This window comes from Bubalus bubalis, chromosome 14 (genome assembly GCF_019923935.1).
Source record: "Bubalus bubalis isolate 160015118507 breed Murrah chromosome 14, NDDB_SH_1, whole genome shotgun sequence".
NCBI lineage: Eukaryota > Metazoa > Chordata > Mammalia > Artiodactyla > Bovidae > Bubalus > Bubalus bubalis.
The window spans coordinates 7,269,600-7,287,349 of NC_059170.1; the positions used below are offsets into that span (position 1 = coordinate 7,269,600).

Consider the following 17,750-nt stretch of genomic DNA (forward strand, 5'->3'; position numbering starts at 1 on the left):
ACTAGGCTCAGATAACTTATGAACAGGTTTTTACCTACCTGCCCCTGTGAATGCCAGTGGAACTGGGGACTGGCAGAGTACTTCCTCCTTGCACTGCGATCTGAAAGTGAAAAAAAAGTGAAAGTGAAGTTGCTCAGTCGTATCCCACTCTTTGTGACCCCATGGATTGTAGCCTACCAGGCTCCTCTATTCATGGAATTGTCCAGGCAAGAGTCCCAGAGTGGGTTGCCATTTCCTTCTCCAGGGGATCTTCCTGACCCAGGGATACGAACCTGGATCTCCCACATTGTAGGCGGACGCTTTACCATCTGAGCCACCAGGGAAGTATGGTGGGCGGCTGCCCACAAATGCCAAGAGTGCCCCCCAGTCTGCCCCTGGAGATTTCCAAAATGCACTCCCCTCCTAGGGGTGTGGGTGCCGCCCTGCTCAGGGCCTCTCAGGGCCCGTCTCTAATGGTTCGGTGCCCGAGTGGGGCGCACTCGCTGGAGATCGGCCGGCCCGCGTCTCACCTCCTCTCTGGTTGCAGGTTCCATGCAGGTGATGAACAAGACGCGGCGCATTATGGAGCAGGGCGGGGCGCACTTCATCAATGCCTTCGTGACCACGCCCATGTGCTGCCCCTCGCGCTCCTCCATCCTCACCGGGAAGTACGTTCACAACCACAACACCTACACCAACAATGAAAACTGCTCCTCGCCCTCCTGGCAGGCACAGCATGAGAGCCGCACTTTTGCCGTGTATCTCAACAGCACGGGCTACCGGACAGGTGAGCCAGGCTGCCGCGGGTGGGCGCATGCACAGACTGGGAGCCACAGACATGGTACCCAGTGCCCTGCCTCCAATCGCTGCCTTTTCCGCTGTGGTCCTGTGCTGCGGGGCGGGGGAGGTCCCAACAACTTTAATTTAAAAGCTACACCTTGCCTTCCAAATGCGTTAGAAAAATAGATTTATTTGCTTATAGAGGGGCTTGAAAGTGACCTTTTCAACAGAATTTGAGGTTGTGTGTTTTTTTTTAAGTGAGCCCCTTTAAAATTTGAAATACAGTAGAGAGGCCATGAAGGACCCAGGCAGGAGCGTGAGTTCTCTGTGAATTGTGTCATTTAAGCCTCTGGGGACTACTTTATTGACTTAAGGCCATCAGCATGGAACAAGCTTCCAGAACAACACTGGGGTGAGGCAAGGGGATTAAAATTGGCGTGGAGGATGGAGAGGCCCGTGCACGGGGACTGCGGCCGCTCTGCAGATGGCCGCGCACTGTTCGTCTATGCCTGACCGTCTGCACTGCCCAGGGTTCTCCATCTCCTCTGCCAGTGGGTGCCCACAGTGTTGCGTCCTAGGTGGAGAGTGCGTGAGACTTCCTGTCTCTTTATCTTGCAGGAGGTACTTTTGTGGGTTCTGGAGACTCACCTGCCTGGATGGTTGCCTGAGACAAAGGCACAATTACAGTCGCTTACCTCCAGCAACATTGCAAAATCCTCCAAACTCGTTTTAATTTGCTTTAATTTAGAAAAATAAACAAATACTCCCCACCTGGAGTAAGGAGCCAAGGCAGTTGTGAAATCAGATATTGTGACTTGGGTGTTGTAACCCCAGGAAGTTGTGCTCAAGCTACAAGGGACTTGTTTGGGCGGGAGTGACAAAGAGGATCGGATATCTCCATTTTGTTCATTCATACGTCCATTGAAGACACTTAGATTGTTTCCATATCTTGGATGCTGTAAATAATGTTGCAATTAACATGGGATGCAGGTAGCTTTCAAGTTTGTGTTTTCCTTTTGTTTGAATAGATACTCGAGAGGTGGAATTGCTGGATCATGTGGTGGTTTTATTTTTAATTTTTGAGGAGCTTCCAAACTGTTTTCCATAATGGCCATACCAATTTACCTTCCCACAATGAACAAGGGTTCTCTTTCCTCCAAATCCTTTCCGACATTTAGTATTCTTTGCCTTTTTGATAACTGGTATTCTAACAGTGAGGCTTCCCAGGTGGCGCTAGTGGTAAAGAGCCCACCTGCTAATGCAGGAGACGTAAGAGGTGCAGGTTTGATCCCTGGATAGGGAAGATTCCCTGGAGGAGGGCATGGCAACCCACTCCAGTATTCTTGCCTGGAGAATCCTCCTGAACAGAGGAGCCTGGCAGGCTACAGTCAGGCTTACAGAGAGTTGGACACAACTGAAGCAACTTGGCAGACAGCACATTCTAACGTATGTGAGGTGATATCTCATTGTGGTTTTGATTTACGTCTTTCTGATGATTAATGATATGGATTTAGATGTACCTGTTGACCATCTGTATGTCTTCCTTGGAAAAAAAGGTCTGTTCAGATCTGTTGCCCCCTTTTTAATTGGATTGTTTTAGATTTTTCTGTTGAGTTGCCTGAGTTTTTATGTATTTTGGATATTAACCCCTTATCAGATGTAATGATCTGCAAATATTTTCTCTTATTCGGTCACTTGTCTTTTCATTCTGTTGTGCAGAATGTTCCTCTGCTGTGTTTGGTGTCGTCCCACTTATTTCCTTCTGTTTTTATTGCCTTTGGTGTCAAATTAAAAAAAAAAATCATCACCAAGACCCATATCAAATGGTGATTTCACATCATATGTTCCAAGTCTTTAATCCATGTTGAGTCAACTTTGCCTATGGTGAAATATAGCAGTTCAGTTTAATTCTTTCACGTGTGGCTGTTCAGTTTTCCCAGTTCCATTTATTAAAGAGACTGTCCTTTCCCCATCATATATTCCAGGCTCCTTTGGCGTAAATTAACCAACCATATATGCATGGATTTATTTATGGACTTTCTAATCTATTTCACTGATCCATGTCTGTTTTTATGCCAATACCATACTGTTTTGATTACTGTTGCTTTGTGATACGGTTTGAAATCAAAGAACATGATGCTCCAGCTGCATTCTTATTTCTCAAAATTGCTTTGACTATTTGAGGTCTTCTGTAGTTCCATATAAATTTTAAGATTATGTTTTCTGCCTCTGTGAAAAATGCCATTGGATGGTCTAGTGTTTAGGACTCCATACTTCCATTGCAGGGGGCACAGGTTTCATCCACATGGCACAACCAAAAATGAATAAGTAAACAAGATAAATAAAATTTGTAAATACATTGGAAATTTGATAGGGATTGCATTGAATCTGGAGATTGCTTTAGATAGTATTGACTTTTTTCTTTTTTTGGCTGCACCAGTTCTTCATTGCTTTTGCACAGGCTTTATCTAGTTGTAGTAAACGGGAGCTACTCTTCATTTCAGTATGCAGGCTTCCCATTGCAGTAGCTTCTCGTTGCAGAGTACAGGCTCTGGGCACATGGGCTCAGTAGTTGGGACTCTGGGCTCTAGGGCATGTGGGGCTCAGTAATTGTGGCATGCAGACTTGGTAGTTGTGACTCATAGGCTCTAGAGTGCAGGCTCAGTAATTGTGGTGCATGGGTTTAGCTGCTCCGAAGTATGTGGAATCTTCTTGGACCAGGGATCAAATCGTGTCTCCAGCATTGGCAGATGGTTTCTTATCCACTGTGCCACCAATGAAGTCCTAATATCAACATTTTAACAATATTAATTCTTCCACCCCATGAGCATGGAATACCTTTCCATTTATCTGTGTCTTCTCTTTCCTTAACTAAAGTCTTACTTTTTAGTGTAGAAGTCTTTCATCACCTTGGTTAAATTTATTCCCAGATATTTTATTCTTGTTTATGCAATTGTAAATGGGATTGTTTTATTAATTTATCTTCCTGATAGTTTGTTATTAATGTATAGAAACTCAACAGATTTTTGTGTATTGATTTTGTATCCTGCAACTTTACTGAATTAATTTATTAATTCTAACAGTTTTGGTGGAGTCTTTAGGGTTTTCTATGTGTAATGTCATGTCATCTACAAATAGTTTCACTTCTTCCTTTATGACTGGGATGATTTTCTTTCTTTTTTGCCTCATTGCACTGACTAGGATTTCCAATACAATATTGAATAAAAGTGGTGGCAGTGAGTTCCCTTGTCTTGTTCCTGATCTTAGAGGAAAAGTTACCAGTTTTTTGCTGTTGAATATGATGTAAGCTATGGGTTTTATTATGTTGATATATGTTCCTCTACAGTCACTTTTTTGAGAGTTTTCCTCATAAATCATTGTTGGATTTTGTCCAGTGCTTTTTCTGCATCTCCTGAGATGATTTTTATCTTTCATTTTTTAATGTGGTGTGCACATTGATTGATTGGGGGATGGTGAACTACCCTTGCATTTCTGGAATAAATCCTACCTGATCATGATATATAACACTTTTAATGTATTATTGAATTCAGTTTGCTAATATTTTGGTGGAGATTTTTGCATTCTATGTTCATCAGCAATATGGGCCTGTACTTTTCTTTACTTGTGGTGTCCTTGGCTGATTTTGGTATCAGGGTAATGCTTGCCTTATAAGATGAACATGGAATTATTCCTTCCTAATCTGTTTTTTTGGAAGACTTTGAGAAAGGCTGGTATTGACTGTTCTTTGAATTTTTGGTAGAATTCACCTATAAAACTGTCTATTCCTGGACTTTTGGGAAGGGTTTGATTATTGATTCAACCTTCTTTCTAGTAATTGGTCTGCTCAGATTTTCTATTTCTTCATCAGTCAGTGTTGGTAGGTTATATGTTTCTAGTTATAGTTCTTTAGCTTGTCAAACTTGTTGGCCTATAATTGCTGATAGTAGTCTTTTATGGGCCCTCGTATTTTTGTCAGTTGTAATGTCTCCCTTTTTATATCTGATTTAACTTATTTGAATTCTCTCTCTTTTTTTTCCTGGTGAGTCTAGCTAAAAGTTTTACCAGTTTTGTTTATCTTTTCAAAGAACCGGTTTGTACTTCCATTGATCTTTTCCATTGTCTTTTTCATCTCTATATTTCATTTATTTTTTGCCATAATCTCTATTGTTTCTTTCCTTCTACTAACTTTGGTCTTTGTTCTTTTTCTGGTTCCTTGAATTGTAAAGTTTAGGTTATTTATTTGAGACTTTTTCTTGTCTCTCAATGTAGGCATTTATCACTTAGAACTGATTTTGCTGCATCCTGTATGTTTCCATGTGTCGTATTTTCATTTTCATGTGTCTCAAGTTACTGTTTTTAATTCTTTAGATTTCTTTAACTGATTCATTGTTCAGTAGCATGTATTATTAGCATGTTGTTTAGTCTCCATGTATTTGTGAATTTTCCAATTTTCTTCTTCTAATTAATTTCTAGTTTCATACCATTCTATTTGAAAAAGGTGCTTGATAAAGTTTCTGTTTTCATCAATTTATTAAGATTTGTTTTGTGGCCTAACATATGATCTATCCTGGAGAATGCTTCGTGTTCACTTGAAAAGAATGTGTATTCTGTTGCTTTTGGATGGACCATTCTGTGTGTGTGTGCTAAGTCTATCTGGTCCACATATCGTTTTAGACCTATGTTTCCCTATTGATTTTCTCTCTGGATGATCTATCCATTGATGAAAGTTGGGTATTAAAGTCCCCGCGATTATTCTATTGCTGTCTATTTCTCCCTTGTGGCCTATTAATACTTGTTTTATATGTTTAGTGAAAGTGAAGTCGCTCAGTCATGTCTGACTCTTTGCGACTCTATGGACTGTAGCCTACCAGGCTTCTCCATCCATGGGATTTTCCAGGCAAGAGTACTGGAATGGGTTGCCTTTTCCTTCTCCATTATATGTTTAGATATATATGTTTGCTGCTGCTGCTGCTAAGTCGTTTCAGTCGTGTCCGACTCTGTGCGACCCCATAGACAGCAAGCAATCCACCAGGCTCTGCCGTCCTGGAATTCTCCAAGCAAGAACACTGGAGTGGGTTGCTATTTCCTTCTCCAATGCATGAAAGTGAAAAGTGAAAGTGAAGTCGCTCAGTCGTATCCGACTCTTTGAGACCTCATGGACTGCAGCCCACCAGACTCCTCCATCCATGGGATTTTCCAGGCAAGAGTACTGGAGTGGGTTGCCACTGCCTTGGTGCTCTTAAATTGATCAGAGACTCAACTGCCTTCTGTTTCTCCTTATCTCCCACTGATGAGAAACAAAGTCACATGAGCACATGTGATGGCAAAAGAGTCTTTATTCTGGGTGGCCATTTGGCTAAACATTCTGTTACTATGGGAGAAAAAGAAAATGAATACCAAGGGAAGATTAAAGTTACAACCTCAATAATAGTTCTTAAGTCATTTGTATATGTAATACTGTTTTGAATAAAAGAGGTTAGCTGGAATTGTAGAAGACTGAAACCAGAAAAAAGCATTCTGTAAGTGGACCAACAGTTCATTTAAATAGAACTTTTCATGTATTTAGTTAAGTATTTTATCTTGAAAAAGTGAACTACACAATTTTGAAAAATAACCTTATTCTATGTTGTATTCTAACAGTGTTTAACAAAGGTTATGTTATAATTGTGGTTAGGTTATGGGTTGATTCTTTAATTAGATGAATTGATGAAGTGTCAATTAGAGGCAGGGAGGGGGATAATTTGTTAAACAAATTTAAATGATAGCACCATTTGATATCCTTTATTTCACCTTCTATTTTCACAGCAAATCATACAGAGTCATTTTTGCAAAAGTATTTGAGGATTTGATGAGTTTTCCCTTCCCTGGTGGCTCAGCTGGTAAAGAATTCGCCTACAATGCAGGAGACCTGGGTTCGATCCCTGGGTTGGGAAGGTCCCCTGGAGAAGGGAATGGCTACCCTCTCCAGTATTCCGGCCTGGAGAATTCCATGGACTGTATAGTCCATGGGATTGCAAGAGTCAGACACGACTGAGCGACTTTCACTTTCAGTTTTTTTCTCTTAATCCCTTGACATGTGAGTCTTCCCTCTGAAGCACTGATTCCCTCATCATCATTTTCATGGTTTCTTCTTCAGCTATCTCGCAGACCAGATTATTGTTTGTCAATGGATTCACACATGCCTCAGGCTGTCCTCCAGCATCACTTTCATTAATTTCTCAAAACCTTGCATCTTTCACAAGATTTGCGATTTCATTTTACCATCATCTTGCTTTGTGTTTCCCTGTGTTTGCAGTAGAGATTGACAAAGGATGAAGTGAGAGGTGCTAAGTTTAAGCAGGACAGATATAAATTTGTTCATGGATATTTCTGTGTGCTGGCTTCCTCTCGCTTTGGGGACTTGGATCTCAAATATAAACACACTTGAAAGGATAAATTGTATCTTCAGTTTTTACAAAATGTACTTAGTCATCTGTTTTAGCACACTTCAGCTACCCTGACTGTGCCCACTTACATACGCGCCAGCTAAAGTTATGCTGTCCTTAGATTGAGACGCCTCCAGGTCTTTGCAGAGCAGTTGAGAGCAAGGACTCTGCCTGAGTTCCAATGTGGACTCTACCACTGACTAGCTAAGTGAATTGGAAGAAGTTATTTAACTATGCCTTGGTTACTTCAAGGGATAATAATGTGACTTAGCCCATAGGGTTTTGTGAGGATTAAATGTGTTAGAACAGTGATACATAGTAAACACCAAAGAAACATTGGTGGGACTTGCCTGGCAGTCCAGTAGTTAGGACTCTGTGTTTCCACTACAGAGGGCATGGGTTTGATCCCTGGTTAGGGAACTAAGATCCTGCATGGTGCAGGATGGGACCAAAGAGAAAAAAAGGAACGTTAGCAATGATAAACACAGCCTCACAGAACCCACCCGAGGCCGATGTTCAGATGAATGTCACACCGTGTAAGATCATGTGATAGAAATAAGTTATACCCGTGAATCAAAAGGTAGCAGCACATGCTCGGCCTCTCTGGAAATCAGTGAAACACAGATTTAGCCAGCAGTGCGTTATCACCACAGCAAACATCTCGAGGTCCCGTCACACCAAAAGGTGGTGAGGAGGTGGGAAAACAGGAAGAGGGAGGTGGGAATGCGCATTGGCACCTACACTCTGAAGAGCAGTTTGGTGGTTTTTGGCAAAGTTGAAGAGGCATCTCCTTCCATTCAGCAGTTCTCTGGCTCTGCACCCCTCACTTCTGAGGAGGTGGTATTTGAGTTCTGCTTGAGCAAGGAGAAGGTACTTCTTGGCAATGCTTGTGGCCAGTAAATGGCCATCAGATCCAAAGAACAGAAAACCCCCAACTCCCAAGTGATTTTGACAAGATATTGAACTTTGTGCTCCCTAAACCAAAAAAGGGGCTTCTCAGGTGGCTCAGGGGTAAAGAATCTGCCTCCCAGTGCAGGAGATGAAAGAGATGTGGGTTCAATCCCTGGGTTGAGAAGATCCCCTGGGGGAGGAAGTGGAAACCCACTCCGGTATCCTTGTCTGGAAAAATCCCATGGACAGAGGAGCCTGGTGGGCTATAGTCCATAAGGTTGCAAAGAGTCAGACATGACTGAGCACAGCATACAAACCAAAAAGATGCAGGTGAGCTTTCGACAGAGGCAGATGCTGTGCTTTGACAGTGTCGTCATTTTATCATAAGGCCTGAGGTCTCAAGATGTGGTTGGCGCTGGGAGGAGCCACCTGCCTCTTCCTTTGTATAATACGCTAGCATTCAGCAGGATCTTCTCCCAGAATGCCCAAGTGGCGAGAGTCTTTCTGATTGGACCAACTTGAGTCACATGCCAAGCCCGGAACCAGTCACCATGGACAGCAGATGCCCTGCCAATCAGCTTAGCCCACATCACCTGGTCCTGGAGCAGCAGATGGAGTCAGTGTCCCCCTGGCACCTGTGTCCCCAAATAGAAATCAAGGACCGTTGGATAGGATAAAGAGAACACGCACTGCAGTGGCATTCACGCATTTCCAGTAGCCTGCCTTGGGCGAAACAGCAACAACCAAAGGGGAGGAATAAACACCCCTTCTGGATCTTTCTGATGAATTAGACCAGAATGCCCGTTTTCTTCTCGTTAGGGTAGTGCTTTCTCATTCCACGTTGCCATCTGAGCCTGGCAATTCAGAAGCCGTTCCCCCGCCCAGCTCCTGCCATCTGGTACAGACTTGTAGAGACGTGAGCACTGGTGTTTGAGCCTCCCACCCCTCCCTCGTCATGTTCTAGAACACGCTGTGGGAGGAGGGGAGCACGCCCCTCATGACCAGCCCCAGCTGTGCCGGGGCCCCTGGCGCACTCCAATTCTTTTCATTCTTCTCCTCCAACAAAACTGGATAGAGGAGGTCAGCTGGGGACCCAGACTGCTTGGCTGGCAGCCACCCTGCTTGGGCAGCCACCCTCACTTGGGCCAGGTGGGGGGCTCGGTGCCATGATGCCCACTGTGGCAGGACGCCTGGGGCGTTGGTGGAGGCTGGAGCATCCCCCAGACACAGGAGGGTGGAAAGCCAACTGCTGAGCATTTGGGCATCCCTGACAGAGACTCGCTGCTGGTGTGTAAAGGAGTGTGTGTGTGAGAGAGAGCGAGCTAGGGAAAGAGGAAGAGAGACAAAGAGATTTTTTTCCCTGATGTGGTTTTAGGGCCACAAAGACGTGATAGCTGGTGTTTTTCTGTGAAATAATCCTCTCCCCTCCCTCTTTCCATCACCCGGTTTTGATCTGCTTTTAGCCTCTTGCCCTGAAACCCACACGCCAGCCTCCAGCTGCCTGCCCGCCATCTGCCTTTAGATGTCACCCCGGCACGTCGAACCTGGCATGTCCAGACTGACTTCCTGACCCTGTGCCTCCCTCCCAGGCACCTCTCACAGTCTTCCCTTCGGCGGTTGCAGTCGCTCGGGCCAAAACCTGAATGTCTTGTTTTCTTTCTTCCTTTCACACTCTGCATTGAGTCCATCAGCAAATGCCATCAACTCTCCCTTCAAAATAGAGCACAACTCCCTGGCACCATCACCCGTATCTAAGCCTCCTGGGGTCCACTCTCACCTGCCCCAGCTTTCTCCTCTCTGGCCTCCCTGCCTCCCACCTCGCCCCACGAGGGTCTATTCTCACAGCAACCAGAGACATGCTATCGACCTTCATCAGATCCTGACCCACCACTCTCACTCAGGGTGGGGGCTCCCACAGGCACCTCAGGGTCCTAACACTCTGCCCCTCTCTCCCTCACCTCCTGACACCTCACCTCCTGTTCTTGCCTTCAGTCACTTCCCTCCTTCCTGTTCCTCAAGTGAAAAGTGAAAGTGAAAGTCACTCAGTCGTGTCCTGCTCTTTGTGACCCCCTGGACTATACAGTCTATGGAATTCTCCAGGCCAGAATACTGGAGTGGGTAGCCTTTCCCTTCTCCAGGGGATCTTCCCAACCCAGGGATCGAACCCAGGTCTCCCGCATTGCAGGTGGATTCTTTACCAGCTGAGCCACCATGGAAGCCCAAGAAGACTGGAGTGGGTAGCCTGTCCCTTCTCCAGAGGAACTTCCTGACCCAGAAATTGAACCAGGGTCTCCTGCATTACCAGCAGATTCTTTACCAACTGAGCTACCAGGGAAGCCTCCTGTTCCTGAAACCATCCAGTACCTCTTGGCCCATTCCCATCTCGGGGCCTCGGCACTTTTTCCTTCTCTGGAGACTCCCTCCCCTCACATCTGCATGGCTGTCACTCACTTTCCTGAGACCGTCATTCAGGTATCACCTCCTCAGGGAAGCCCTCCTTGATTACCCATCCAGCAGAGGTTCCCCTTCCTCCCTTATCCCCTCACCCTGCTTTTTTAAGTCAGAGTCCTTGTTGCCACTTCACATACATTTGAACGCTGACTGTCCAATCTCCCTTGTGAAGGTACAATCCCTGCCCGCTTCCGGCTCTCCTTGCCCTGGCTCCTGCTTTATCTGCCTCCCCACTCCTTTCACTGCCGAGGGTGCACTTTGCCACTGATGTGGCTGCTTGTGGCCCTTCTAGACCGTCAGCTCCCTGGAAGCAGGGCCGTGTGGTCTGTCCTCCCCTGCGTGCCCGTGCTGGACACGGGCTGCCCTGTAGTAGCTGCTCACTGAGTGCTGCAGGACGAGTGGGTGAATCTATATTCCGTCCAGACCCAGCCGCCCCCCTTCCAACCGTCTGGCCTGTTTTCTATGCTCCGTTCTCCTCTCCCGCATCTCTCCTCCCCACCCCGGCTCCTGCCATCTCAGCCTCCCCTGCACAGAGGAGAAAGGACTTAGCTTCTTCCTGGGACGCCTGCGGCCCCGGTGCAGCTGTCGGGCCTTCACAATGGCCGCCTTCTCTTGGCTTGGCCTTCCTCCTGGCTTTGCTCCCTGCTCTCTTCCTCTCCCCCAAGTGTGCACACAGCTCTCTTCTTCCCTCCATCCAGATGCCCCCTCCGCCCCCTTGCCCGCCCCTTCTCCAGCCTGTGGGGGGACAGCAGAGCGTCTCCGTTTGCCCCGGGAAGGAGGCCCCCTTTAAGAAGCAGGGCGGCCTTGCCTCAGGAGGCCCTGTAACCCACCTTCCCCACCATGAAAGCCGGGCACTGGTGGGGGTAGGGCAGCCTCGCCCAGGGCATCCTTAGAGGGTACACATGCACCCGGTCACATTCACCTTCAAGCTGCCTCTATCTCTGGAGATGGTGAAGGACAGGGAGGCCTGGCGTGCTTCAGTCCATGGGGTTGCAAAGAGCCAGACATGACTTAGCAACTGAACAACAGTCTTTTTTTTTTAAACTCCAGTGTAATAGACACTCCCTTCTTCCAAGACCTTCAGACTTCAAAACAAGTAAAACACGGGTGCAGGAGTGCAGAGACTGAGGCTCTGCTTCTGACTCCTCTGTGACCTTGAGCTGAGACCCGCCCCCTCTGGGTCTCAGTTTCCCCATCAGAGCAGGGGAGCTGCCAGGTCCATGTATAAATTGCTTGGTCCCTTTGCTGTGATTCCACCCTCAGGGTCATGGGACCAGTGCCCACAGACTTGGGAGGAGAGCTGCCCCAGGCCACTGGAGGAAAGAGGAGGCAGATGGCCACACTTCTTGACTTTTCAGAAACCGCGTATGAGGTGGGTGGGGCAAGATTTCTACACTTGGAGCTCCCTGTGTCCCATCCCATTAGCCCGAATATTCATTTCCTGTGGCTGCTGTAACAGAACTGCCACAGCCTGGGTGGCTTCAAATCAGAAATATATTCTCTCACAGTTCTGGTGGCCAGAAGTTCAAGCTCACATGTCAGCAGGGCCCGGGTCCCTATAAAGCCTCCCCAGGAGGATCCTTCCTTGCCTCTTCTGGCTTCCGGTGGGTGCCAGCGAGCCCTGGCATTCCTTGGCTTGTAGCTGCATCCATCCCGTGTCTGCTTCCCTGTTGCCATGGCCACCTCCATGCGGACCCTCTCTTCACGTGGCCTTCTTCTCTCTCAGCGTCCGCGCCCAAATTTCCCTCTTCTCTAAGGACCCCAGTCTCCAGATGAGAGCCCACCCTAATCCACTGTGACCTCATCTTAACTTGATGACATCTGCGGAGACCATATTTCAAAATAGAGTCCCCTTCACGAGAACCCAGGGTTAGAGCTCAAGCATGTATTTTGGGGGACCACAGTCCAACCCACAGGGTTGGGTTCTTTCCCACAGACCACTTTATTTAATCCTCATGGATGCATTAACCTCCATTTGGGCTGCAGTCTTAACGTCCAGCTGGAGCAAACTCTGCAGGCCATCAGCGATGCTCAGAAGCCAGCGGCCTCTGCCGCCTGGGCTGCGGGCGTAAGCCCCGGGCCGTGTACCACCCAGCCAGTCAGCAGCATGCGGAGGTCCCTCAGTCGACCTCGGAAGTCAAAACAGAAAAGAAAGTGTTAGTCGCTAAGTCATGTCTGACTCTGGGACCCCATGGGCTGTAGCCCACCAGGCTCCTCTATCCATGGGATTTCCCAGGCAAGAACACTGGAGTGGGTTGCCATTTCCTTCTCCAGGGGATATTCCCGGCCCAAGGATCGAACCTGGGTCTCCCACAGTGCAGGCAGCTTCTTTACTGTCTGAGCCACCAGGGAAGCCCCAGTGAAAACACCGGTGAGAGGAAGGGTGACTGTGGTGGGTGAATATATTAATTCTGTCCACCTAGAGCCTCAAGGGGCCACAAGGGAATTTGCAGGGTGTGACCTCTGCAGGCGCCTCCCCAGCCCTAACGGCCAGTCCCCTGGATGTTCTGGAGGGGTTCAGACTAGAGCCAATATAGTAGCCACTCACCACCAGGAGCTACTTAACTTTGTATTAATTAAAAATAAACCAGACTTTAAATCCCATTTCTCCATCACACTAGCCGCGTTTGAAGTGCCTCTGTAGACACACGTAGGTGCCAGATGGGATGGTGCAGATTACAGATTGTTTCCATCACTTCACAGTGCTCTATTGGTCTGGAGAGCCTCAGAATAGAGTGTAACTCAAGCAAAATCTCTCTGGGAGGAGGGCACAAGCCTTTGGGAATATAACCATTACAACAACAAAAGTAGAAATAAAACCAAAAACTGCAGGTGGTTACGATGCAGTGTTTACCATGCCCAGACCTCCACCCTCACACAAGCCTGTGATATAGCTGTGCCCCCTCCTACTGATGTAGTGCTCCCCTTGGACCCCGGGCCCGGGGCTCCAGTTTCTGCACCTGCCTCTCCAAGCCTTTGCAGCCGTCTGTGGCTGCGTCATAGGTCAGGGTCAGAACCAGCCACACAGGAGGCTCCATCCTGGAGCCAGTGGGTCCCACCTGCCCACAATAAGACAGGTTCTTATTTTCTCAGCATCTGGCACATCTGATTTGTTGGAAGTGCGGTATCCAGGTTTTTACTGAAATTGCCAAGATTTCTAATGTGGATTATTCATTCTATTTTCTAAAAAAAATTAAAAACACCAGGCAGGCCCACAGCAAACATAACGTGTGCGATGGATTCAACCCACAGGCTACCATGTTTGCAAACTTTTTTCTAACGTGGTGGTTCTCAAGGGGGCACACCTCCCAGTAGGGCTTAACTTCTGTGGATGCATTTCCGGTGGTGGTAAAAGTGGAGAAATGCTGCTGGCTTCCGGGACCAGGGATCTTTGATGTCCTGCTCTGCACAGGAGAAACCCGTGTAGCCCCTCAATTGTCTTGCATTCCACATGGCTTCTCAGTCTTCCACCAAATCATCATGTGAGTGGACTCTTTGATATTTATTGTTCTCTGAGCCTTGTCTGTAAGTTCATTTTATGTAAAAACACTGAAAGGGTTTTTGCAGTTTTAATCCATTCTGAATTTTCCAGGAATGTGAGGATAAGTCAGTGGGGTGTATATTATACGTGAATGCAGAGCTTTTTCCAGAGTTTTTCCCCGTTGCTGGCAGTCTCACCGATGGCAGGGCTGTGTCAAGCATGTGACTTGCAGTCCCGTCCAGTTTACGTGAGTGCCTGTCACGCACCCCCACCCCCCGAATCTAGGTTCACACGTCTGGCTGCTCCATCCTGTCTCTTTGACGGATGTGATCGAAAATTCATGCTGAAATGTTTCTTTATTATAAACGGACTTCCTTTTTTTCTTGTGGATTGTGATTGGAATATATATTGATTTTTTTTTTTGAAATGATGTGTGTCTGTAGCTTTTGTTGCCTAGAAGTTTCCCTACAGGAAAATAAGGGAGCGTTACAAAATATTTGTCACAGAAGTGGGGCATCAGTCTAATGGTGTGGCAAACAGCTCTTTGAAGGATCAGCTTAGTGTCAGATTCCTCCAAGATGATAATTAAATATCCATTGATCGATAGTCTTCCCGGGCCACCTTCTAAGGGTTTCTTATGGATTTCCTGTGCCTCCTTTGTCCCGTTCTTTGGGACAAAACCATCGTTTATGGCTGATTCATGTTGAGGTTTGACAGAAAACAACAAAATTCTGTAAAGCAATTTTCCTTCAATAAAATTAATTTACAAAAACATAGTTTTTTTTTTAATTTTATTGAAACATAGTTAATTTACAATGTTGCATTAATTTCTTCTGCAAAGTGACTCAGTTACACATATATCTCCTTTTCCGTTGTGGTTTGTCACGGATATTGAATAGAGTGGGACCTGGTTGCTTATCCATGCTCCATATGACAGTTTGCCTCTGTGGATCCCAAGCTCTCCTTCCTCCTCGCCTGTCCCCCTTGGCAACCACAAGTCTCTTCTCTGTAGCTGAGAGTCTGTTTTTGTTTCGTAGTCATGTTGATTTGTATCAGGTTTCAGATTCCACGTGTAAGTGATACCGTGTGATACTTGTCTTTCTGACTTCACCCCGTAGGATAGTCTGTGGTCTGTCCATGTGGCTGCAAGTGGCATGATTTCATTCTTCCTTATGGCTGAGTAATATCCTGCTGTGTGTATGTTCCACGTCTTCTTTATCCAGTCATCTGTCGACGGGCATTTACGTTGCCTCCACATCTTGGCTATTGTAAATAATGCTGCTGTGAACGAAGGGTGCATGTATCTTTTTGAATTAGAGTTTCTTCTGGGTATATGCCCGGGAGTGGGATTGCTGAATCATATGGCAACTCTATTTTTAGTTGTCTGAGAAACCTCCATACTGTTTGCCATGGCGGCAGCTGTACCGATTCACATTCCCTCCAACAGTGTGGGAGGGCTCCCTTTCCTCCACACCCTCTCCAGCATGTGTTGCTTGTAGACTTCTTTTTCTGTTAGTTCTGGCTGCACTGGGTCTTCTTGCTGGCTTTCCTCTAGCTGTGTCACACGGGCTCTAGAGCTCAAGCACTCAGTAGCGGCAGCGTGAGGGCTTAGTTACCCCACAACGAATCTGCGTGCCCTGCATTGCAAGGCAGATTTGGAACCACTGGACCACCAAGAGGGTCCCATTTGTGGATTTCTTAATGATGGCCATTTTGACTGGTGTGAGGTGGGGAAGGGGACAACGGAGGATGACACAGTTGATGCATCACCAGCTCTATGGACATGAGTTTGAGCAAGCTCCAGGAGTTGGTGATGGACAGGGAAGCCTGGCATGCTACAGCGCATGGGGTCACAAAGAGTCAGACATGACTGAGCAACTGAACTGAGGTGATACCTCATTGTAATTTTGGCTTGCATTTCTCTACTAATTAGTAATGTTGAACATCTTTTCATGTGCCAGTTGGCCATCTAAAAGTCTCCTTTGGAGAAATGTCAGTTTAGGTCTTCAGCCCATTTTTCAGTTGGGTTGTTGGTTTTTGTTGTCGAGTTACATGAGCTGTCTGTGTATTTCGGAGATGGAGCTCTTGTTGGTCCCATCATTTGCATATATTTTCTTCCATTTCATAGATTGTCTTTTCATTCTGTTTGTGGTTTCTTTTGCTGTGCAAAAGCTTGCAAGTTTGATGACTCTCATTTGTTTATTTTGGTTTTTATTTCAATTGCCTTGGGAGACTGACTTAAGAAAACATTGGTATGATTTGTGTCAGAGAATGAAGACAAAACCATGCTTTAAAAGGACCAGAAGGGAATTCCCTAGTGGTCCACTGGTTAGGACTCTGCTTCCACTGAGCAGGCATGGGTTTGATCCCTGGTCAGGGAACTAATATCCTGCATGCCTTGGCATACATGCATAAATAAATAAATGCATGCATGTATGTGTTAGTCGCTCAGTCATGTCTGACTCTGTGACCCCATGAACTGTAGCCCACCAAGCTCTTCTGTCCATGGAATTCTCCAGGCAAGAATACTGGAGTGGGTAGCCATTCCCTTCTCCAGGGGATCTTCCCAACCCAGGGATTGAACCTGGGTCTTGTGCATTGCAGCCAGATTCTTTGCTATCTGAGCCACCAGGGAAGCCCAAATGCATACATACATACATATTTGCAGATACAGCTCGTCCGAATGGCATTAAAACCTGGCCCCAGTGCTGGCTAATGTGTGCGTGGCACCAAGGGGAGGGGGACGGGCTCCATCCCAGACTAATGAAATTTCCAGGGAACAGATGGCCCCAGTCCCCATTTGCTGAAGCTGCATGACTCTCTCAGGAAGTGGGTGGCTGAGGCCAGCATTTAATTGGAGGCCCAAGCAGCCTGCGCTCCATGCCTCGGCCAGAGCCTCGGGGTCATCTGCAGCCCAGCCGTGACCTCACCAAAAGCAGACAGGCAGAACAGGGGCTGGTGAAGAGGCATGTAAACAGCAGCCCCAGCCCTCCTTCCCTCCAGGTGTCTGCTTGTCCTGCTTCTCCCCAGCAATTTGCCATTCCTCCTCCCCACCTAGCAAGCTAGAGGAGGCTTTGAAAATGGACGTGTGATCATGTCACTCCCTGCTCCCAACCCTCCACTGGCTGCCCACTGCTCTAAGAATAAACTCACAGCTCCTTGGCCTCTACACCTCCCTGTCCACTTCTACTCCTCTCTCTCTTGCTTTCTCATCGCATTCAGGCCACCTGGGCCTCTCTGCTGTTCCTCAAACAGTCCCGGGTCACACCTGCCCCAGGGCCTTTGCACGTCCGGTGGCCACAGCTAACTCCTTGCCGTCTCTCTCTATTCCTTGTGGTCTCCTTCCATCCCCAGCATTCCTGCTGCTTTCCTGACCTCCCTGTGTCAGTGAGTCGTCCCCACCCCCATTACCCCCGACCCAGAGAGCCTGCTTCTGTTCTTCAAAGGACTTATCAGCCGCCTTTAAATTATCTCAGGTGGTCTTTTGTTGTTGTAATTGTTGTTTTCTCTTGGAAAATCGAAATACTCATTTTCCTGACACATGGTTGTGTTTTGAACGATAATTCAGACTGTGGATTATACACCACTTGTGACATGTGTTTTTCAAGAATAATTTACATGCTCAAACTTGCTTGAAGAGCCTTGGCTAAACGTTCATCAGCACTGCGCTGATGTCAGTGAAGCATTTCTCAGGCTTTCATGGAGATCTGAGTCAAATGGAAAAATCAAAGAATCCCCTGTAG

General features: G+C 46.8%; 1 protein-coding gene across 7 annotated transcripts in view; it reads left to right on the forward strand.

Annotated features, from left to right (window-relative positions):
- The window catches only part of SULF2 (sulfatase 2), a 126,961-nt gene that overhangs the window by 49,658 nt on the left and 59,553 nt on the right, over positions 1-17,750 (forward strand). For 6 of the 7 annotated variants that reach the window (XM_006072283.4, XM_006072284.4, XM_025263329.3 and 3 more), the window contains exon 3: positions 527-766. The exons of the other annotated variant lie outside the window; for it this stretch is intronic. In XM_006072283.4, coding sequence (XP_006072345.3) covers positions 527-766 — 240 coding nt within the window. The remainder of the gene's footprint in view (positions 1-526; positions 767-17,750) is intronic. 7 annotated transcript variants of the gene reach the window in all.